Here is a 23,710-nt window from a genome sequence, read left to right as displayed (position 1 = left end):
TATCAAGTAGAAAATGTTATTTTTCTGCATAGTAAATAGCAAGGAAAGCTTAGTCCCAGCCAGTATTATCCCTTGCTCTTCTTTTAAATTTTTATATGAAAGTGGAGAAACAGAATTGCTGCTTTCAATTTATTGTTTTGCAGATGTGAAGTTTTTTAGTTTTACAGATGTATATTTTAGGTAGTTTATTCCTCTTTTACTAGTCAGTATTTCAAAATGAAAATGTAAGTTCTTTGTGGAATGGAATTTTTTTTAGTAATTTTTTGTTTTTATTAGAGAAGTGAGCCTACAAAGCACACATGCATAACATGCAGAATTCCCTTACATCACCCCTCCACCAACACCTTGCATTGTTGTAGAACAGTTGTCACAAATTATGAAAGATCATCAAACTGTTACTACTAACTATGTATGTCATAGCTTACATTTGGTATATTTTCCCATACACCTCCTTGTTATTAACACCATGTATTAGTACTGTACATTTATTATAGTTCATGAGAGAACATTTTCATATTTGTACTGTTAACTACAGTCCATCATTTACCATATGGTTCACTGTGTTATACAGTCCCATGTCTTGTACAGTCCATCCAAAGTGTACATTCAGTGGCACTCACTTTTATCACAGAATTGTGTAGTCATTGCCTTGGTAAAGTTTTGGATGTTTTCCTTAGTCCAAAAGAAAAATCCTATACCCCCTTAAACCCTTTTATTGTTATCCCTTGGAATTGATATATCTTCTTTGCCATTCCTGCAAATTACAGTGTTACTATTAACTCTTATCCATAAGTTACATTAACTGTATTTTTCACATGTATCACCATATTCTTAACACCTTGTAGTAGGACATTCCTGTATTTATATTATTTTTAAAATCCTCATGTATCACCAAAATTGCTGTTATACAACCCCTAGATTATTCTTCAGCTGTCTTTCAATTAACCTTAACCTCCCTAGACTACCACTTTCAGCCACTATCACATTTATAAATCAGCAGTGTTATACTCATTATAATATGCCACCACCAACTCTGTCCAATACCACATATTTACAATCAATTGAGAATAGTACCTTCTTTGACATTGATGCAATAATATTACAATATTGCTGTTAATTATCATCCAAAAGTCATATTTATTGTATTTTTCTCATGCATTACCATATTCTTACCACCTTGTAATAGTGACATACATTTGTTAGTTCATAGAACATTCCTGTATTTGTACTACTAATCACAATCGTCATCCACCACCATATTCACTGTTATTTAGTCCGTAGATTAATCTCAAGCTTTCTTTAGTTGACATTTACATCCCTAGACTACCCCTTTCAGCCACAATCACATTTGTGAATGAGCTGTGTTAGTTACACTCACTATAATGTGTTACCATCAACTCTACCCTTTTCCACATTTAAATAGTCAAGCTAATTTAAAATTTCTACATACATTAAGCATCAGCACCTTTTCTAAGCCCTCATCCTATCTCCTAGTAACCTATATGTATTCTTCATATATAGTTCCTATTAGTATGACAATATTTATACAATATTGTATACAAATAAAGTATACAATATTTGTCCTTTTCTGTCTGGCATATTTCTTTTTTTTTTTTTTTTTTTTAAGATTTATTTATTTATTATTCTCCCCTTTTCCCCCGCCCCAGTTGTCTGTTCTCTGTGTCTATTCGCTGTATGTTCTTTGTCCACTTCTGTTGCTGTCAGCAGCACGGGAATCTGTGTTTCATTTTGTTGCATCATGTTGCTGCATCAGCTCTCTGTGTGTGCAGCACCATTCCTGGGCAGGCTGAACTTTCTTTCACGCTGGGCAGCTCTCCTTACGGGGTGCACTCCTTGCGTATGGGGGACACCCCTGCATGGGACGGCACTCCTCGTGCGCATCAACAGTGCGCGTGGGCCAGCTGCACACGGGTCAAGGAGGCCCTGGGGTTTGAACCGTGGACCTCCCATGTGGTAGACGGACGCCCTAACTACTGGGCCAAATCCGCTTCCCATGTCTGGCATATTTCATTCAACATAATGTCCTCAAGGTTCATCCATGTTGTCATGTGTGTCCCAATTCCATATGGAGGAATTGTTTTTAACTGAATACATAATTGTGGACCAGATTGTATAGAAATGTAGATAAATTTACATTTATTTAGCATAAATGTAAATTCTGGGGGAGCAGAAAGAACAGTCTTTTAAAGTTCTTAGAGGAATGGAGGTTTATGTTAGATATGGGCATGGGTAGTATGTACTTTAGGCTAGAATACTACAGATGTGATATTGTATTCTGAGTGCATTTTATTTGGAGGTACATGATAATGATTTGCCTTATCTGGTACTGTTGATGTTAACTTTGATCACTTAATTAAGGTGGTATATGCCAGATTTTCCTCTGTAAAGTCACTATTTTTCCTTTTGCAGTTATTCAGTATCTTGTGGCAAGATATGTTAAGACTATGTGAATATTCTGTCCCTCATCAAACTTTTTTCCCATTAGTTTTAGTATCCATTGATAATTTTTCCATTTGTTATCATTTTTCTATAATTTTTAATAGACATTCTTCTTTTTGATGAGCAGATATATATATTGTTATTGCCTTCTTTCTTCCTCAAAAGATAGCATACCATAGACACTTTTTTTGCAATTTTTTTTCACCTAATATTGTATCTTGAAAAGTCAGTCATATCAGTTCTTAGAGATTTTCCTCAAACTTTTTTACAGCTTCATAGTACTCCATTATATGGATGTACCATAGTTTTTTTCAACCATTCTATATATATAGTATATATTTTCCAATTACAAACAATGTTCAAGTTAAAACCATCTGCATATGTGTTTATGTATTATTGGAAATTTAGCTTTAGGGTAAATTCTGGGTAGTGGAATTGCTCAAGCAAAAGGTACATGCAGGGAAGTGGATGTGGCTCAAGTGATTGAGCTCTCACCTACTACATGGGAGATCCCATGTTCGGTTCCCAGTTCCTCCTGGAAAAGAGCAAGACAGCAAACTGGCACGATGGGCAGGCCTGACGAGCTGATGCAACAAAGAGACCCAAAAAGAAAGACAATGAGAGACACAACAAACCAGAGAGCTGAGGTGGCTCAAGCAATTGAGTGCCTCTCTCCCACATGAGAAGTCCTAGGTTGGGTAACGAACAGACACAGAGAGCATATAACAGATGGACACAGTGAGCACAAACAATGAGGGGGAGGAATAAATAAATTAAATAAATCTTTTTAAAAAAAAGGTAAATGCAGATGCAGTTTTATTAGACATTGACAGTTTTCTCTCCAAAAAGGATAGACCAATTTGTATTTTTATCAGTTGTATTTAAGAGTACCTGTTTCTCTACTGCCTCGCCATTGAAATGTATTGTCACACTTTTAATTTTTGCCAATCTGATGGGTGAAAAATAGCCTCAGTGTATTTTTAATTTGCATTTCTTTTATTAAAGAGTGAGGTTGACCCTTTTCTTAACTCATGGACTGTACAAAACCAGGTCACAGGCTGTATTTAGCTGGATTTAGTTTATGGGTATTAATTTACTGACCCCTGTCTTAGATTCACTATTAGTTCTAGTCCATTATTTTATTTTTCTTCTTTAGGTACTCCAATTTTGTGTATATTCTTCTTTGCTTGTCTTTCATTTCAACTATTTTCTCTCTGACCCTTTTCACTTCCTTCTTTATCTCATTTTTATTCTCCTGGTGGTTTTCTGTCTCTTGTCAGTATCTCTTATTGTGTTTTCATTTGAGGCTGTTATCCCTTGGGCATCTTGTAGTCTTCATTTCTGAGAGTTTTTTTCCTCTTTTTTTCCATTTCTTTCTTAAAATCATTTAACTCTTTGTATTTCTTCCTACCATTTGTCTATTTCTGTTTTAAATTTTTGGAATTCCTTTTCAGAGTGATTTTTCATATTCTAAAATGTTTGTTGATATTTAATTGCATTGAGGGGACTGTCAGTTTTCTTCAGCTTGTTTTTTTTGTATTTATTTTTTTAATATTACATTAAAAAAATATGAGGTCCCCATATACCCCCCACCCCCCTCACCCCACTCTTCTGTTTTATGTTGTTTTCTTCGGGGAAAGGAGAGTCATTTCATATACAGAGATATTTTCATTCCATCCCATTTGCTATATTTTCATTTTAAAATTACTTTGCATAGATATAGTCTCTTTGTTTATCCATTTCATGGATATGATTTTTTTCCTACAAGTATTCCTAGTTTAAGGATGCCCTCTTATCAGTGCTGTAAAATATGATTTCCTTAATAAATGACTTTTCTTTAGCTGGGGAAAGGTTATATGCTTTACGATTTGGCAGGGAGAGGAAGGTTCTCCTTTGATCTTTCCAGTTTTCCTTTGTTATTCTATCTCCAAAGGACGTTTCACCCTTCGCTTTTCCCTTCCAGAAGTTATGCCCTTTTCATACTGCCACTTTGCCTTGTACTATTTTTTAAGTCCCATCTCTGTAGTTAGTGATCTATTCTACCAGTACCCTCTCAGCTCAGGCATTCCTTTTGGTAGTTTTATATGGTCATGCAGGACCATAGTGATAACTGTACAGTTATTTTAATAATCAGTGGGGAAAATTCAGTTGTTCCATGACCTTTAAAAGTTTTTGCTAAACCATTATAAAAATTCTTACTGTCTGTTTTAAGTATATAGGGAAATGGAAAAAAAAAATTATAGAACTCATTTATTTAGTACACTGTAACTTAAAACATTAGAAACATTGAGAATGAAAGCGTTTTATTTCTTTGAAAAAAAACTTATAATTTGAGCAATGCTTTGCCTTCTCATCGTATAATTTACAATATGGAGTGAGCATCTTTTCTATGCCTTTGTGAATTATCATACTCCTTTCTAAGTTTGAATTTTATTCTTTGCATTTTTAATATTGTGAAATATCTCCAAAAGTTCCTTTAATGTGAAGTTTTTGCCAACCTCACTGCGTCAGGTATACCTTCACCCTTTTCATCATAGTCACTTTCCTCACTTATGTAGATAAGTTCGTTTTCACTTAGTTCTTCTGGCTCCATATCTAAAGTTACCAAAACAGTGGCATTGTCAGCATCCCCATGGTGAGCTATTTCTTCTATAACTTACATTTACATTTTATTTTTTTCCTTTTTTTAATTTTTTTCCCATTTATATTTTATTTTAGCTTCCCTTATAACATTATCACTTTTTTTTCCCTTGAACTTTAATCAGTAGTGGCCACTTCCCTCTCTCTTATGGTAATGAATTTTTGTAAAATGTCTTGTGAATTTCTCACTGGGAGACAGAGACAATACAGCCACACATTTTACTGTCTGTGTGACCTGAATAACATGTGCAGTGACCAATTGCTAACAGTCTTTGAAAAAAGTGACATGATGTGCACTGACCATGATGAGCATCTGTCATTTGCCTAGTGATTTGTAGACTGCAAAACTAGCAGCGAAGTTTATACTTTATGTGGTTACTCAAAATTCATATACCACAGTAACTGAAGATTGAACCATGTTTTGTTATTTAAGCAAACCGCAATAGTAGAATTCATGCATATTGGCCTGTTCAAAGTGAGGACTGCCTGTATTTTCACACTCAGAGTGGACTTTCTCTTTTAGGCAGTGATTTTAGATCAATCTTATACTTGCTGTTAGTTCCCCTCCTCTCTCTTCCTCATGATTTTTCAGACTGCCCTTGTTCTCTGCAAAGATAGGTGCCTGAGTGTGAGTAGTGGATTGCTGGAATTTGATTTTTCTACAGACAGGTAATTTGAAGTATAAGTATGTCTTTTAGTTTTGCTAAGGTTTTTATATAATTTTAGTGTTATTGTTCTGTTTTGTTTGGAAAGGATATGTGGGGAGTTTCAAATTTAGGCAGCTGCCAATCTTTGACTACCCAGAAGTGCTTTAAAATAGATTTTTTTCATGATTAAATTTTTTATGACTGTAAAATCCTTGTATTTTTCTTCAACTCATATATGCATGACAGTGAGAGATGATTGAGGGTTGGGGCTTTTTATTGGGTAGAAACTTAATATGTAGGTACCATCTTTGAAAAGTTTATTCTCAGAATGTGCCCTACAACATGCACTTACTGATTTGACTTCGTGAATAAGACAAGATTGGGTACTGAAAAAGCCTTCCTCACTTTCTTTCTTTGGGGGAAGAAATGCATATTTTGGAAGAAATGAAGTAGAAATAACAAATTAGATTGGGGTAAAAGTTAGCATAATAATAACTTATTATCATTATTTCTCCATTAAACTGAAAAATGTTTTTCTTTTTCAGTCCTATGACAATGGTCTGGCACAGGGAGCTGGACTTGAATCTCATGGTAAGACATCTTAAAATAAATGTATAGTTTCCTTGTTTCTTTAAATAACATTTTGGTACATTCTGCATAGAGAACATCAGAATTTAGTCTAAATCCTTGGTGCAACCTTACTGTCTTTCATGTTGCTTCTCTTTTTTGACACCGTTGTGCCTATTTGAAGCCTCCTCTAGATCAGTAATTAAGATGTCTTATATCAGAAATGTTCATACACTGTTTTCTCAATTATTACTACATTGTATTATCCGGGGCTAATTTTTTAACATATTGTTAGAAATCAACAGATTTTCTTCTTCGGCATAACTCTAAAAGGCTAGACTGAAAATAGATGCAAGATATTAACACGATTCCATGAATTTGTGAAGAATTGAAAATTTACTTACCTTCTTTAATATACTTATCCTTAGTCATATTCATAAAATACTTTGCTGGATAGCATATATTCACTATATACATTAGCATGATCTCTTTTTTCACATTTTCCCCCACTGTGGCAGAAATACAATAGGGAGATCATAGTTCAGCACATCAATAGCCTGATCACTATCTAATTGAGTATTTCTATTCAGAAGTAAATAAGAGTCCATTTCCATTCTCTTTTAAAGGAGGCTTTGAGTGAACCCCTTCAGTTTCTTCTTCATCACAGCAGTTTTTGTGTGCTCATCTGTTGTCTCCTTCCCTCTGCCAGCTTGGATAGAGTAGAACAGAAGATCAATATTCAGGACTCAACTCTGATATGTACTTAGTTATGTGACCCTGACTCATCACTTAATCTCTGAGGGTTTCCTCATCTACAGAATAAAAATAATCCTATCTTTCTTTAAAATTGTTGCCAGGATTATAAAAGACAATTATATAGGGTAAGTGGTTTATATACTATAGAACATGTACAAAAACATTTTTAATATACATTCTTGACCCCTTATCCTTGTATGAATTTGGTCTCAAATTGCTTGTCCTATTACTTATCTCTTTCCTCTCTCACATCTTCATTCTCTCCTTCAATTTAGGTATTTGTAGAGTACATAATCACTGAGGGGCATATAGTAAGCTGTATTGGATTTTCCTTTGAAGGCATACTATAATTAAGAAACCATAATTCTTGTGTGTGCCTGAATGAGTCTATTTGAGATTGGGGGTTGGGGGAGCTGACAATAACAATTATGTTACTGGTCATCACCACATGATAAGGAGGGCTATACTTGTAGTTGTACAAAGAGGAAACGTGGCAGCTCTAAGAATTCCTGCAAAGACAAGGGTCTGGTACTCACTGTTATAGATGGTGTTAATGAGCACTCTGGCTGAGAAGACAACTCACCACACCAGGGGACCTGTGGGATATACACTGTTGTTTGGAAGAAGTTGGAGTTATGTTTTCTGGGATATGAAATGGAGGATGCCTCTCAAATATGATACTCTTTAATGGATCCTTTCAGGAAAAAAATCTTCCTTCTTGAGTCACACAAGTAGTGATTTTTAGTTGGTATGACTTGATTAGGATTGCACCCATTAGGATCATCAATGATGGACTAAGGTTCATGAAAAGCTTATAGTTTGGGAAGCGGATGTAGTTCAAGTGGTTGAGCACCTGCTTTCCAAGTACAGGGTCCTGGATTTGGTCCCCAGGATCTCCTAGAAACAAACAAATGAAAGAAAGAAAAAATAAAACACCTCTCATTGGGGAGTGGATGTGGCTCAGTGGTTGAGTGCCCACTTCCACTTCCCATGTACAAGGTTCTAGGTTCAATCCCCAGTACCTCTGTTAAAAAAAAAAGCTTACATCTTCCTTTTTTCCCTCTAAATTGGTGTGGCAGTTTGATATTATTTATGAATTCAAAAAGAGAAATTGGTGATGTTTGTAAACTGGTTGGTTCCTCTGGCCTTGATACCCTTTGTATTAAATTCAAAGGTTATGTTTACTTGAGTAAATTAAGATTAGGGCTTTGATTTAGCCATGTCAGTAGGGCTTTAATTCCCCACCCCCTTGGTGGGTGGGTACTCAAACAGAAAAAGACAAGGCAGAGGAAGAGAGACAGCTCTTTAGACATGGCAGAGGCTTCAGGAAGAAAGATGAGCCTGATAGTCCATAGCTGACCTTGTGAAGAGAAGAGAGCAGCTGAGCCTGGAAAGAAATGAGCCCCAGGGAGAGAGATGAGCCTATACCAGCCTACAGCTGAGATCAGAAGAAGCTGAGACCACAGAGCCTTAAGAGGAAGAAGGAAGAGTGAACCCTCACAGACATCGCCTACCATCTTGCTTCAACACATGGCAAGTGACTTTGGGTGAGAAGGTGCCTCTTATGGTACCTTGAGTTGGACTCTGGGGCCATGTAACTGTAGACTTCTACCCCTAATAAATACCCTTTATAAAAGCCAACAGAGTTCTAGTACTTTGTATCAGCACCCCTTTTGGCTAACTAATAAATACAGTTGGTTTGGTAGGTTTGAAATCTAAAATCCTAGAGGAGGGTGTAGCAGTTTGATATGGTTATGAATTCCAAAAATAGATATTGGGTTATGTTTGTAATCTGGTCTGTATCTGGGCATGATGAGTTATGATTAGGGCTTTGATTTGGCCATGTCATTAGGGCATTGAGTCCCCACCCACCAAGGGATAAAAGGCATGGCAAAGGACAGAGTTGGGGGTTTTTGATGTTGGAGTTTGATGCTGAAGCCTTAACCTGGAGCCCCAGGAAGAAAGCTCACAGAGGAAATAGAAGCAAGCCAGGAAAGAGAAGCCAACCCCAGGAAGAGAGGAACCCTGAGCCCAGGAAGAAGCAAGTTCTGGGAAGAAAGGAACCTTGAACCCAGAGAGAGGCAAGACCCTGGAAAGGAGGAACTCAAGAAGCCTGAAACCTTGCAGCTGTTGGCAGCCACCTTGCTCCAACATGTGAAAATAGATGTTGGTGAAGGAAGTAAGTTGTTTTATAGCCTGATATCTGTAAGCTCCTACCCCAAATAAATACCCTTTATAAAAACCGACCAGTTTCTGGTATTTTGCATCAGCACCCCTTTGGCTGACTAATACAGAGGGCTTACCAACTAGAGTCACACAGTATACTGGTGTACCTCAAATGAGTTATGGGTGTGCCAAGATATTGCTCCCTCAATCTTTGGAGCAACCAGGCAGTGATTTGACCTGGATGACTGAAGTCCCTGATAAAGTTGCCTGTAGCCAAGAGTACGCTCTTCAGTTTACCAGAATATGCCCTACAGTTTGTATTTATGTGCTGTGAGATTTAGACAGATTGGGAAATACTACCGTAGAGGACTTTGGAATACCCATCTTTTCTCCCTCATCACTGTCTACACTGGCAAGTGATAAAACCTCTTCCTAAAAGTCATCTCACAGTTTGACCCACCCCATCAAGTCATCATGTTCACCCTTTTCCTTCCTTTTGTTGTTACTACTCTTGAAAAAGTGGTCCAGATACAATACTCTCCCTTCCTTACAGCTTATTCTTTAATTTTCTATATAGTCAGAATACCAACATTTCAACTCCAATGTCTTTTTCTCATTTTTCATCTTCAGCTATCGAATCATTTGAGGCTATGAACCTCCCCTTCTTTCTTGAAATACTGCATTCTTGCTGTCCTTCCTGCTGAAAAATTATTCCTGGCTCCTTCACCGTCTTTATTTCTTTCTCTTAACTCTTTACCATAGATGGATCTTGTGGAAAGTTTTCTCCTCAGACTAATTTTCTTCTTTTCTTTTTCCTAAATCTCAGAGCTTTTTCCTTGCTGTCCGTTCTATATAGAATCCCCCACCCCCACCTCCAGCATACACCTGGCTCTCCCTCACATCCATCAGATGTTTGCTCAAATGATATGTTTTCAGCAAGCCCTTCCCTAAGCCCCTATTTAAAATTACACACCACCCACATACTTACCCCCTGTTTAGAATCACAAGTCACCCACCTACTTACACATCATTCCCTAGCCCTTTTTCTGGTTTTATTTTTCTTCATATCACTTATAGCTTATAAATGAACTATATTTTGTCTGTTTGTCTATAGTCTGTCTCCCTCCACATTATTTGAACATCAGGAGAACAGAAATTTTTACCTGTTATATTCACTGCTGTATGTCTTACACCTATATAACGTGCTCGGCACATAGTTGAAATGAGTTAACAGATGGCTTCATCAATTATATTGTTAATTGGCACCCAAAACTGTTTCCAAATCTATATTTCTGCTTCGACATAATCCCTTTTCCATTTGTCTGCCTCTCATATCTACCTTAATAATCACTTCAGCATCCCAAATTGTATATTTTTAAAGCCCATTTTCTCCTTCCTTCTTCCCAAGTCTGTTACTCTTCAGTAATGTGGGAAAACTATTAGATATACTGGCTTTTCAGGGGAAGCCATATTTGGTGGTTTAATCTCCTTCTGATTTTTTATTTGTTTGTTTTTTGTTTTTCATTTTTGCTAGTCATACCATTTGTCCTCCATAAATCACAAATTAATAATCTCTGATCCACAGACTAAAAGGAAGATAACTTATTTATTAAGCAGCTGCTGTGTACCCCCCAAGGCTAGACAACTTTGTATTAGGATTAAATCTGAGAAGCAAAACCACTATGAGTATTAAGAATAAATGATTGATTATAGGAATAAAATTTTACACAATTGTGGGAAAAGATCCACAGTTGTGGTGGATTGGGGAAAAGTCACTGACCAGCCCTCCTGAAGTACTGACACAGGTGCACCAGTCATACCTTGCGAAGGAATCTAGAAAGCCAGGCACATCAAGCTGCCACAGTGCTACTGCTGTTGTAAAACCTGTGAAAGGCTGTTGCTTCTATGTTATTTGTGGGCCTGGGGTAAAGAACTTGGATGCCAAGGATGGAGGAGTGTAAGGGCTAGCTGGAATCTCCCACCACCTCTCTGCACTTGTCTCTTACCTCCTCTAACCAAAATCACAGTAATGACTCCTATTCCCCTTCTCACTCAAATTTCTTTGTTTTCCAACGCTAACTCCAGTCCATACAGAGAAGAGGATTCTGGGAAATAGAATTCCAGCTTAGTCAAATTGACACAGTATAAAATCACCACGTTATTGTCATTTACTTAGAGAAGTTAACATACCTAGGCCCACATGTCCCCTAAGTGCCATAATCTACTTTAAACCCTGTACTTATTCAGCAATATCATTCTGCCCATATTTAGATCATTTAGTTTAGTATTTGAGGTCCTGCATAATCCAATTCCAGCTTAGTTTTCAAAACTCACATGTGAATGATCCTTCTATGCACCCTAGGCTGTAAATAAAAACTGTTACCCTAGCGTTCTCCAAATGTTCTCACCTCTGGATTTTGCTAGTATTTGTCTGAAATACTTCAGCTGTACCTGTTTCTCCTCATTTCTCTTTCCCTAACCTTCACAGTTTTGCCCAAGCTTACTTCTGAGTTACCATTTTCAAAATCTGGTGATTTGGGGCAAAGTTAAAAGTGTTTTTTACTTTCAGTTATGCCAGTTTGCTTTAAAGAATCCTAAGAAGTGCTTTGGAGGATAACATTTAAATGCTTCTTTTTACTTTTTGGTAGGTAGTTTTAAAGATTGCATACTATATATTAGAGGCTTTATCTTGAATGATACAATAATTCCTGAAGTCATAGCTAGGTTGTTATGGATGAGAGTGAAACTAATGAGTAATTGAAGAGGAAATAGTATTGATAGCTGCTTAACAGAAATTAGTCTAAGAGATGATGGTGAATTTGTTTTACTTTTCTATTTTAGCTTACTAAAGACCAAAATTGATTTCTCAACTAGTGGGGGAAGAAGATTCTGAAGATTAAACAGTTCTTACTGGCAGTGACTCTTTGAATATGATAGCTGCTTTGAGTTTTCTAGTGGAAATCCACTTCTTTCTTTTGCTAGAGAGTACATCCAAGATTTGTAACACCAAAATGGAAGTTAGAGAATAGACCTGTTTTAGTTTGCCAAAGTGCTGCTGATGCAAAGTACCAGAAATGGGTTGGTTTTTATAAAGGGGTTTTTTTGGGGGTAAAAGTTTATGGTTCCAAGGCCATGAAAAGTCCAAACTCAAGCACCATTAGAGATGTTTTCTCACCAGAGTGAGCTACTGTTGATCCTGGCATGTTGCCATGTGATGAAGCAGGATGGCTGCCAATTTCTGCCAAGGTTTCAGCCTTCCACTCTGGGCTTACCCGTTCCTCTTGAGCTGCTTCGTGGGCCCAGCCTCTTGGGGCTTCGTGCTTAAGCAAATCCTCTCTCTTACATGGCAGGGTCAAACTTGGAGCTTCCTTTTCCTAGGTCTGTCAGTATCCATTTATATCAGACCCAGCAAGGGGGCAGAGACAACCTGAGTCATACCTCACTGACATAGTCCAGTCAAAAGTCCAAAAGCAATCTAATCAAAGTCCCCTCAACTGAATTTAATGCAATCAAAGGATATCACACCCAGAAGAATAGAGTCGTTAACAAAAATAACCTTTCCCTTTGGAATTCACAAAAACAATCTCAAGGTCCACTGGCCTAATAGCAATCCATTTAATTTGCTGAAATGAATAAAAATCATTAGGTGGGGTTGTAATAAATTAGAAATAGAGGTATTTCCAGATGTATGGAGTTGACAACAAATAGCGCTAATGGAAAGTGTTGCTTCTCAAAAATATTGACTTTTCATTTCCTGAGAAAAGTGATTACCTTTGTCAGTTTATTTCCCGTTGCTGCTGTAACATTTTACTGCAAATTTAGGAGCTTTAAAAGACAGAAATTTATTCTTTTATAGTTCTGGAGACCAGAAGTCCAAAGTGAGTCTTCTAGGGCTAAAATCAAAGTATTGGCAGGGCTGTTTCCTTCTGGAAGTTCCAGGAGAGAATCTATTCCTTGCCTTTTCCAGACTCTGGTACCTGCTGACAGTCCTTGGCTTTTCGCCACATCACTCTAATTTCTGCTTCATAGTCACATTGCCTTTTCTATCTGTCGTCTTATCTCCCTCTGCCTCCCTCTTATAAGGAAACTTTTGATTATATTTAGGGACCATCCAGATAATCTAGGATAATCCCCCCATTTCAAGATCTTTGACTTAGTCAAATCTGCAAAGTCTCTTTTGCCATATAAGGTAACATTTGCTGGTTCCAGGGGATTAGTACCTGGATATCTTTGGGGGCCATTATTCAAGCCACCAGAGTAAGTATTGATATATTTTTAAGTCTTGGGTGCATATATTGTTTTCTTTTCTCTCTCTCTCCCTCTCTACACCCTCCCCTCTCTTTAAACTTTTCTTCCTTAAAAATTCTTAAGCTGGCTAGTTACCATATCTGCCTACCAGCTGCTACCTTGTTTACATTATATCTGAAAATTAATCTGTAGCTGAGGCAGATAGTACCTCAATTCATACACAAAATGCTGTCTTTAAGGGAAATAAAATCAGACTCAGATGGTAGGGTCCTGGGCAGCAGTCAGTACAACATAGATTTTAGTTCAACTCTGCAATTAACCAGGTTTTTTTAAACAACTTTCTTAATCTCCCCCAAGTCTTAGTTTTCTCTGTAAGTAAAATGTTCTGTTAACTTCAAATTTGTTTATTCTTTTATATCGAAGACTTTAGTGTTTAATAGTGATTTTAAATTTTAATTTTTTTATATTTAAATTAGTTTCAGTTCACTCTTTTCTAGAATTTTTTATTTCCCCAACCATTTTGTATCCTTTTCATAGGCATCTAATTTGAATTTTGAACCACTGTGTGGTTTTGATTCACAGGAGGATCAACTTTTTGTGGCATTGCATCACTGTGTCTGATGGGTAAACTAGAAGAAGTTTTTTCAGAAAAAGAATTGAATAGGATAAAGAGGTGGTGTATAATGAGACAACAAAATGGTTATCATGGAAGACCTAATAAGCCTGTAGACACCTGTTACTCTTTTTGGGTAGGAGCAACTCTGAAGGTAAGAGAAATGATAAAAATGAGAAACCTATAATCCATGTTCATATAAAATTTGCTGAAGGGCTTGGTCTTTATAAAAAGCATAAAATATTTTTAGATTTAGGCTACTAAGTTCTTCCTGTTACTCTGGCAAAGCTATACTCCTGTATGGTTTTTCTATAGACTTCAGTTATCTTCTGGATTACTTGAAATTTTCCATTCTTATAAAATTCAAAGTGTCCCAGAACTTATAAAAAGAAAGTATGTATAAGGCCATAAAAAAAACTTCTTACCAAAACTGACCAGTAGCCCCTCTAGTGCAGGGATCTGTCTGAAAATGATACTAATAAAGGCTTCCAGGAAGGTATTAATCTTAAAAGATAAACCATGGTTCATTCCTTTAAAAAAACATTTAAAGTTTTCTACTATTTGTTAATTTGTCAAAAACTTTCTGAAACTTGTTTGGTATGCACATGTGTTTTTCTATATCTCTACTATTTATATACCTATTTCTGTAAGGATATTAGCCACTAAATACCCATAGGTTTTTTGTTTTTGCTTTTTTTTTTAAAGATTTATTTATTTATTTCTCTCCCCTCCCCTCCACCCCAGTTGTCTGTTCTCTGTGCCTATTTGCTGCATCTTCTTCTTTGTCCACTTCTGTTGCTGTCAGCGGCACAGGAATCTGTGTTTCTTTTTGTTGCATCATCTTGCTATGTCAGCTCTCCGTGTGTGTGGCGCCATTCCTGGGCAGGCTGCACTTTCTTTCACGCTGGGTGGCTCTCCTTACGGGACACACTCCTTGCATGTGGGGCTCCCCTATGCAGGGGACACCCTGCATGGCACAGCACTCCTTGCGTGCATCAGCATTGCACATGGGCCAGCTGCACACAGGTCAAGGAGGCCCAGGGTTTGAACCGCGGACCTCCCATGTGGTAGACGGACGCCCTAACCACTGGGCCAAGTCCGCTTCCCCCCATCGGTTTTTTTAATCTTAAAATTACCTTTTCACCTTTAAGTATCACTTAGTTCTGGTATTCTGGAATCTAACAAAAGTTTATGTTCATCTTCTGTATAATACCCCAAATTTTTCTTATACAAAATTCTTGCATATGGTTTGAAACAAATTCAGAATAGAGAATGACTTAAAATGAAGGCAGCATCCTCCCTGACTCCCCCTACCTCCAGTGCCATTCCTCAGATATACCAATTTTTTATTTATGGGGATTTTCAAACATAGTCAAAGTAGAGATCTGTAGAGAGACTAGAAGCAGAGAGAATAGTATAATGAACTCCCAAGTGTCCATCAACACTGGTTGATCAACAATTTTCACCCCAATGCCAGCATTCCTTTGTCTATACTCCTATCCAGTTCCCTCTGACTATTATTTTGAGGCAAATCCCAGAAACCATTTTTTTCTATTATCTGGAAATTCTTCAGTATAATTTCTGAACAAAAAAATTTTTAAAAACATTCCTTTAGTGTTGTTATCATACCTAAAAAAATTAGTTATAATTCCTTATTATCATCTAATATCTAGCCAGTGATGATGTAAATTTCCTATTGCATCACGTGAAGAGGCACATAATATCTGGTTGTCTCTCCTTTTCAGATCATTGGGCACCAGGGTTGTCAACATGATTCATCCATTATAGAATTCAACCATTTTTGTCAAATGGTTTTAGCAACCATCCTTAGATCAGTTATGTCATTAGGGGATGCAAAACGGTGATATTCTAATTCTGTCATTCTTTTCTAAATGTAGTAACAAGAATCTTTTGTAAAGAACTTTATCAGTTGTACCCTGATGTATAGTTTTGAGAGAGAAGAACAGATAAATACTTCTTTGTCTTATTGTTATTGTTGTTTAAAAAAACAGTGTTTCCTAGCATTCCCTGAAGATTTCCAATGAAATGTTTGAGCTTTAGTTTTTTTTCTTTGAGTATCATTGTGAAGCAATAAATTTTGTGTTTTAATCCATTACAGTTCTTTTTGATGCTCAAATTTTCCTTTCTTTAGCTAGTATAGACTCCTTTAAGATGACTTCTGAGTCTTTTTGATATGACCCCAGTTACTTTTATTCCAACTTTGATTTGATTTGATATTTAATTTTTTCATCATTTTGATAAAATAATTAAAAATTAAATATCACATCAAGTAAAAGTGTTTTAATTTTTATTTTAAAACTAAATATTATGGATTTCTTGATTTATTACCTAAAGACATAGCTTTGATTCCCAACTATAAAAAATGAAAATTTAACTTTCTCATTTTCTAGCAAATTGTTACTGGTTATATAATTTTAGTTCTGAACCTTTTCTCCTCCCCTTCTACCTTCCAGTTCCATCAGTTATTTTTAATGTCAAAGTTGTTAACTTTCATATATTGTTCAGTAACCATAATCAAATCAGCACTTACTATGATAGGGTAAATAATGTTCATTGCCGAACCAGGTATAGTGATAAGATTATAGTTCTTTTTATATAATGAATGACGCACTCTGTTCAAGAGTCCTTATGTTATGTTACTTAAAATAAATCATGTTTTTTGTGTTTATTATTTATACCATAGCTTTCTTACAAGTTTTATTCTTCTTGGAATTCCTAATTACTTTCCTTTTTCTTTCTAAGAACTAAATAATGCCTTCTTCCATTAATCACCAATATTTTCCATGGCTCACTTTGATTCATTAACACACTTTCATCTGCTTTTCTGTCTTACAGAAATTTGTTGAACTCTTCTCTACTATTCACCCCTCCTGTTTTCTTCACAGTTTTTTTATTTAATTTTTTCTTAATAGAATCTTGGAGAGAAGTCAAATGCATGGAGCTAGATAGTTTTTTTGTGTGTTGCAATCATATTTTCTTTCACCTTTTATCTTTCCTAATAAAAGAACTATAATTTTTTTGTTTTGTTTTTACTATTCTCAAACAACCCTGTCTCAAGCATCTAGTTTATAATTTTTCTTGCTCTTTCTTGCAATAGATCAAAATCCTATCACAAGAGTTAAAATATGGGTGATAAAATTATACTTTTTAAAGACTGATTAGGTTGAGCATGTTGAGAAAGTTTTATTTAGAACCTAGTTTAAAGTGATGCAAAGAGCTTACTCTGACCTGGCTCAAAAGAAGGAAATGGTAAGTAGGTCGAGAAAGGGAGAGTGTATTTGATAAGATGATTTTTTAAAAAGGTAATATGGTTGGCTAGTTTCAAGTGCTCCAGTCCCTAGAGTCTTGATCTGAGCACTGTAGTTAGAGAAAAACATATTTAAATTATACATGTCTGAATTTTGAGCCAAAGGTTGATGTGAAAGATTAATGTCAATAAATTTATACTTGTTGTTTCAGCTCCTGAAAGTTTTCCAATACACTAACTTTGAAAAAAATAGAAATTACATCTTATCAACTCAAGATCGCCTTGTAGGCGGATTTGCTAAGTGGCCAGATAGTCATCCAGGTAATTTTCTTTAATATGAATCCAGAAAAACTTTTCTTTTGTTTATTACTTAAATAAATAGATCATCGAGTATCTTTGTCAGAAAGGGTATATGATAGAAAATGTAACCAGAGTTTTAAATTTCCTGTGTGTAAAAAAGAAAATGGTAGATTGTTTTAAGTTTCATATCGCTTTAAAGTAGTGGTGGATATGAAGGAAGGAATTGGTTATCAAGATGCATTGGTATAGTTTGCTTTGTTTTTTACTTTTTTTTTCTTCTCTTATATTTCACTTGGAATGTTTTATTTGAGACTTGAAGGCAGATAGTCTTGAGTGGGTCCTGTCTAAAATAGAGAATCATTTGGCCCATCCCAAATCATCAAGGATTATAAGCTATGACTGGAATTAAATAGAATAAATCAGTCTGAATCCAAAAAGCAACCAGTTCTTACTCTTTGCAAAAGTCATTAAATCTAAAATCTTGAATACAGTTGTCCCTAGGCAGGATATCTTGCCATCTGAACTCCCACCATTCACTTCTCTATAATTCAGAATCCGAAGAGCTTCAGACAATGTGATATTCCATGCCTTCTAAATTCATAAGTAGCAGAGATGTAAAGAGCAAAAGATTCTTGTATTTCACAAGTACTTTCAAATGGGTTTTTTGGAGACAATAAAAAATCTCTGTTGATAGTGGCATTTAAAATATGTAGATAGTTCTGTGTTTCTCAAATCTAGATAGGCCTCATGCCTAAGCTGCATATTCTAATATAAAACTACCTCATCAATAACTACATGAATGCCATTTATAGGCATCTCACACCCAGCCTGCCTGCTCAGCTCATCATCTCCATGCCTTAGCCTGTGCCCAAACCTTGGTGGCACTAACTATCCAAGTTCAGGTCTAGGATTCTGCAGCATCCTTATCATTAGTCTTCCTGCCTCTAGTCTAGTTCCCCTCATATTTACATTGTGTATGTGTACATATGCATGTGCTTATCTGAGATTGGGCCCAAGGCTTTCTTCAGATTCTCAGAGGGATCTCTAACAAGAAAAAAGTTAAGAACCTCTAAACTAAACTTTTCTATAGCATCTATTAAAATTGTTCAAAGACTGGGAAGCAGCTCTGGCTCAATCAGTTGGGCTCCTGTCTACCATATGGTGACTCAGGCTCAGCCACATGCTGCGGAGAGCCACTGGCCCAGGCACTGAGGAGTGCCGCCCAGCCAGCAAGTGCCGTAGAGACCTGACTCAGCAAGGTGAGGCAACAGAAAGGGAGACAAGCAAAAAAAAAAAAAAAAAAAGCATACAGCAAATAGACACAGAGAGCAGGCAGCAAAACAAGCTGCGGGGTGGGAGGGGGGATAAATAAAAATAAATAAATACACAGAGAGCAGACAGCACGCAAAAAGCCGCGCAAGGTGGGAGGCGATAAAAAAAATTGTTCAAAGACTTTCTCAGCACTCAGAGCCACGTTCCTTGGTATGGCCACCAAGGCCTTCCCAAGATTTGGCTCCTTACCTACATCTAGCATCAGTGTTCTCCATCCCGCCAGTCCCTTCCTCACCTTATGTTCTCACCTCCAATAAAATAAGCCTTTTACAGGTTCCCCCAAAAAATAAATCTGAGAGTTTGTTAAAATAATTCAGAAGTGACATTTTTGATAAGCTGACAGAGTCTTATTTACTAGTATATAAAAGTAGATGGAAGAGGTGACTATTTTTGCAGCATTACAATAAAATCATGGTTTTTATTATCACCAGTTTTGAAAGTACCTCTTCAACTCGTCTCCTATCATAGAACATCTAGTTTGTTTTGCTTGTTGTTCATTTGTTTCTTTTTTTTAGGAACCAAACCCAGGGCCTCCCATGTGAGAAGAAAGGACTTGAGCCACATCTGCTCTCCAGAAAGCATTTCTTATATAAACAGTTTGAAATAACTTATTGAGTATTCATAACTTTTTAAAAAGAAAACTATTGAAGTTTTTTTTTTTTTTTTTAGAGAAATCAATTGCTAACTTTTAACATTTTTGGGAATACTCCGCTGAAATACTGGCTTTCTAGATATGTTGCAACATCTTCAAAGCCTATATACAATAGAACATAAAACGTCTTTATGTGATAAATTCAATTTATATGGAAAGAGATTCTTTGAAATTAGCTGATTCTTTAATATTAAAATCTAGTATCAGATTTGACAAAGGGATTTTATATACATTTATAAGAGAAATCTCTGAAAAGACCTGAAAAGGGATTAAGATGGATATGCATAAATGAAAAAGTTTTGTCATAAATGCCACTGAGTAAGCACAACTATTTGTCATTCCTATTTTGAATAGTAAATGATATTCAAACAAGTAAAATTCTTTCTTTAACTCTGACAAATTTTGACTTGGTAACATGTTTTGAACTTTAGTAGCTTATGAGACCATAAATGATGGCCTTATCAAAAATAGCAAAAACTCTTGACTGCTGCAGAACTGTGTTTTTCATGGTGTTCCCACAACTGCAGAGCTCTCTGCTCTTGAGAAGCCCATATAAGGCTCTCCAGCAGGAGACAGCCATGTGATTTCAGTGGCTGCTTTAATGGAAGAGGGTTGCTGCCCTGAAAGATGGGAAACTAGTGAGGCCAGAGCAGAAGAATTGTAATGGTATGAACACATTATTATAACCAAAGAGAATGTAAGTTTGTTTTTATTGTTGAGTCAAATATTTTTAGAATAACTGACATTACTCTATAAATAAAAAATTAAATACAGTACAGCATTCCTGAATGGATTATTTTATTTACATTCCTTTTATTCAACATACTATTAGGATAGTATAGTTTAGGAACTCTCACAGGTCTTTGGGGGACCAGGAGGAGGAGGAGGGGAGGAAGGAGGTCTGCCACTTAAGATTGAGAGATTTGTTTCCATTTTTTAAGAAATAAATCTTACCTTTTATGATATGTAGTTAAAGCCTTTTATTTATATATTCTGGAGTTAAGCGAAAGGGAAAATCTACAAGTGAGATTTTTGTGTTACTAGTACTCTTCCTCCCCTTTAAACTAGAGGATGATGGAATGATATTTTCATGAATATCACCTGATTTTGATTATCTGGTTATTAAAACAAATTAGTGTTTGAGACTTTGAGGAAGGAAATATTCCAAAAATACATTTAGCATTTTTCAAAATAAAAATTGTAATGAAGTGATGTGCAGGTTGATATGTAACTAAAATATTTTGTAGTGGGGAGCAGATGTCGCTCAAGTGGTTGAGCACCTATTTCCTAGTATGAGGTCCTGGGTTTGATCCCCAGTACCTCTTAAAAACAAACATGAAAAAAACAACTCTCATTGGGAAGCAGATGTAGCTCAGTGGTTGAATGCCTGCTTCCCATGTACAAGGTCCTGTGTTCAATCCCCAGTATCTCCTAAAAATATAAATACATATGTGTGTGTGTGTAGGTGTATGTGTGTATAGTAGCTTTAGAAGTAAGAATGCCTTTCATAATGTTTCATTTTCAGATGCTTTGCATGCGTACTTTGGAATATGTGGTCTGTCACTAATGGAGGAGAGTGGAATTTGTAAAGTTCATCCTGCCCTGAATATAAGCACACGGACTTCTGACCGCCTTCGAGATCTGCATCAGACCTGGAAAACCAAGGACTCGAAACAATGCTCAAAGAATGTGCACATTTCCACATGACTGACTTTAGATTGGGGGATGGGAATTTTGTAGCCTAACTGTAGCTCAAGGTTAAAAGCCATGTATAACCAAGTGTGCTCCCTTTTTACGAGATGGAGTCATACAATCAAATCTCATTCTGAAGTCACTTTGGGATATGTTCTTAACTCAGTAACCTTTGTACTGGGTTTCAAGAAAATCTTTGTTGAAGTTTGAACCATAGTGGACTCTGTCATGGTTCTTTAATGTTTATACTGTATTTCTAAGAAGTTCTTTGAGGCAAATTAACTGTATGTGTGTAGGTTATCTTTTTTAAAACTCTTCAGTACAAATGTCATATTATAAAATGTACACAAATATTCAGAACAAGTTTACACTTCATAGAGCACTGATAATTTTCCAGTGGGCACTTAGCATTTAAAAAGTTTAATTGCATAAGGTAGAAAATTGCTTTACTGAATTAAGTGTCTGGAGTTATTCTTTGAAAATAGATGATCCCATAATTTTTTTAAAGAAGAATGACTTATTTTGTTTCATTCTTAAGTGTGCCAATTAAACTTTTGTGATCTATATAAATATAATTAATAACTTCATAACAGGAATAAATAGACTTAACTAATACAATAGTTTTGTAAAGGGAGATTGTTTAATAGGACTGTTATGTTGCTGAGGAAAAAGTAATTTAACTGTGTGATTGTGAAAAGGAAAGTTTTGTGCTGTGCAGGTCATTTTTTTAGACTTTGCTGGAGTAATTCCAACTATGTTTGATTTTAATCTCAAAGCAGTAATTGCCTTTTTTTGCTTTCTGGGGAGAAAAACTTAGCTTGAAGGAAAGACATGTAGTGTTTTGGTTTATTTTTTTGAAATGTGTGATATTATAAATATATTTCTACTTTTATAACGGAGTTATTTTTAGCATTCGGATTTTTTTTTTAATTTGTTGCCCTCCATTTAAATGGTTTAGCTGCTCTCATTTCAAACTAATACTTTTCTAATATTTTCAAATTAAGTAAAAATTTATGTGTAAAAACAGAAGTACTCAAGAAAAGTCAAAGGTGCACCTCTATACATAGTCATTTATATTTTTATATTTTCAGGGAGGTGGAAGTGAAATGTAACCATTTAGGGGGTAGCAACTTGAGTTTCATCTTTGTTCATTTATTTTGTTTTGTTTTCTTATGTCAACTAGCAAATTGTAAAGGAGAGAGTGTAGGCTACTCTTCGTTAATTATCAATAAATCACACCCATCACTGTTGCTCAGTGACATTCAAAGAAATGCATCTAGTACTAAAGTGGAGAAGGGAATCTCTTCACTTAAGGAACTGGGTTTAAGTTTAAGTCTTGGTGATAACTTTTGAATTATTAGTTCTGCAAGTACCGATATAAAATGTAAATTACTAGCATCACTGTTTAGGTATTAATATATTTAATTTTATTTTCATTTCCTAAATAGAAAACAAAATACCTTCAACTAACAGTCCTTCCAAAGGGAAAACTAGTGTATACTTGGAGAAATGATTCATTTATTATTGGCATGCTTACTCTTAAACTTGTTTGCCAAAGTCACTTTTTTTTTTTAATGAGAAAAAATAAACTACATCATCTGATGGAGAAAAAGTTTAAAGTCATATCTTAGACATTGGGAGTTAAATTAGTGAATGTATATAAAGACTTTAAAAGTATATAAAAAGCATATAAGCCCAAATTATTTTTTTGAACCTCTATCAATGTTTTGAAGGTAAGAAACATAGTTAAAACTGACCATATTTATAAATGAAAGAGAATAATTCCAAGGTAAAAGTATTATCTGACTCCTTGTACAACTTAATAGTATAAGAATATAAATTATTATTCTAATTGCTATACTGTATGTGGCCTTCTTGTGAAATTTTCTTTCTTTATGGACCAGTGAATGTTCACATTCCACAGCAACACATTGATCAAAAATACTGGGCTGGTATGAATTGTAGAGGAAACTGTTTCTTTTTAAAATAATTATTTACGTGAAAATATTATTAATAAAGTAAATTATAAGCAATATTTCACATATACATTTTGTTCTTTAACAGTGGTGAAACAATGGGAAGGGAAGTATGATGTCCAAAACCTCAAATAACTATTCCCTGCCTTGTATTCCTGCTCCACTTTGGTATTTTTTTAAAGAAGATAGTAAAAGAAATTTTGTTTTGAGCAGCTACAGAATTTAACCTATTTGTGATCTACAGTGTTTTCATGATACTGTTAATAGCAATTATCACAGGAAATTTTATAGTATTGAGTACTCAATCAATAGAAATGGGAAAAAATAAAATTTAAACAACCAAGTCTTAACTAGAGGGGGGTGAAAAAAACAAAGAGAGCAGGAAGAAGGAAT

The 23,710-nt window shown here is 35.6% G+C and overlaps 1 protein-coding gene across 3 annotated transcripts in view; it reads left to right on the top strand.

Annotated features, from left to right (window-relative positions):
- The window catches only part of PGGT1B (protein geranylgeranyltransferase type I subunit beta), a 64,290-nt gene extending 40,914 nt beyond the window's left edge, over positions 1 to 23,376 (top strand). For 2 of the 3 annotated variants that reach the window (XM_012528507.3, XM_058277230.1), the window contains 4 exons: positions 6,293 to 6,338; positions 14,067 to 14,251; positions 17,578 to 17,686; positions 19,513 to 23,376. In XM_012528507.3, the coding sequence (XP_012383961.1) occupies positions 6,293 to 6,338; positions 14,067 to 14,251; positions 17,578 to 17,686; positions 19,513 to 19,604 (432 nt within the window). In that variant the 3' untranslated portion in view covers positions 19,605 to 23,376. The remainder of the gene's footprint in view (positions 1 to 6,292; positions 6,339 to 14,066; positions 14,252 to 17,577; positions 17,687 to 19,512) is intronic. The other variant, XM_012528506.3, reaches the window with a different exon arrangement.
- Positions 23,377 to 23,710: the final 334 nt, after the last annotated feature.

Source organism: Dasypus novemcinctus, chromosome 2 (assembly GCF_030445035.2).
Source record: "Dasypus novemcinctus isolate mDasNov1 chromosome 2, mDasNov1.1.hap2, whole genome shotgun sequence".
Classification (NCBI taxonomy): domain Eukaryota; kingdom Metazoa; phylum Chordata; class Mammalia; order Cingulata; family Dasypodidae; genus Dasypus; species Dasypus novemcinctus.
This window is presented reverse-complemented; position numbering and strand designations above follow the sequence as displayed.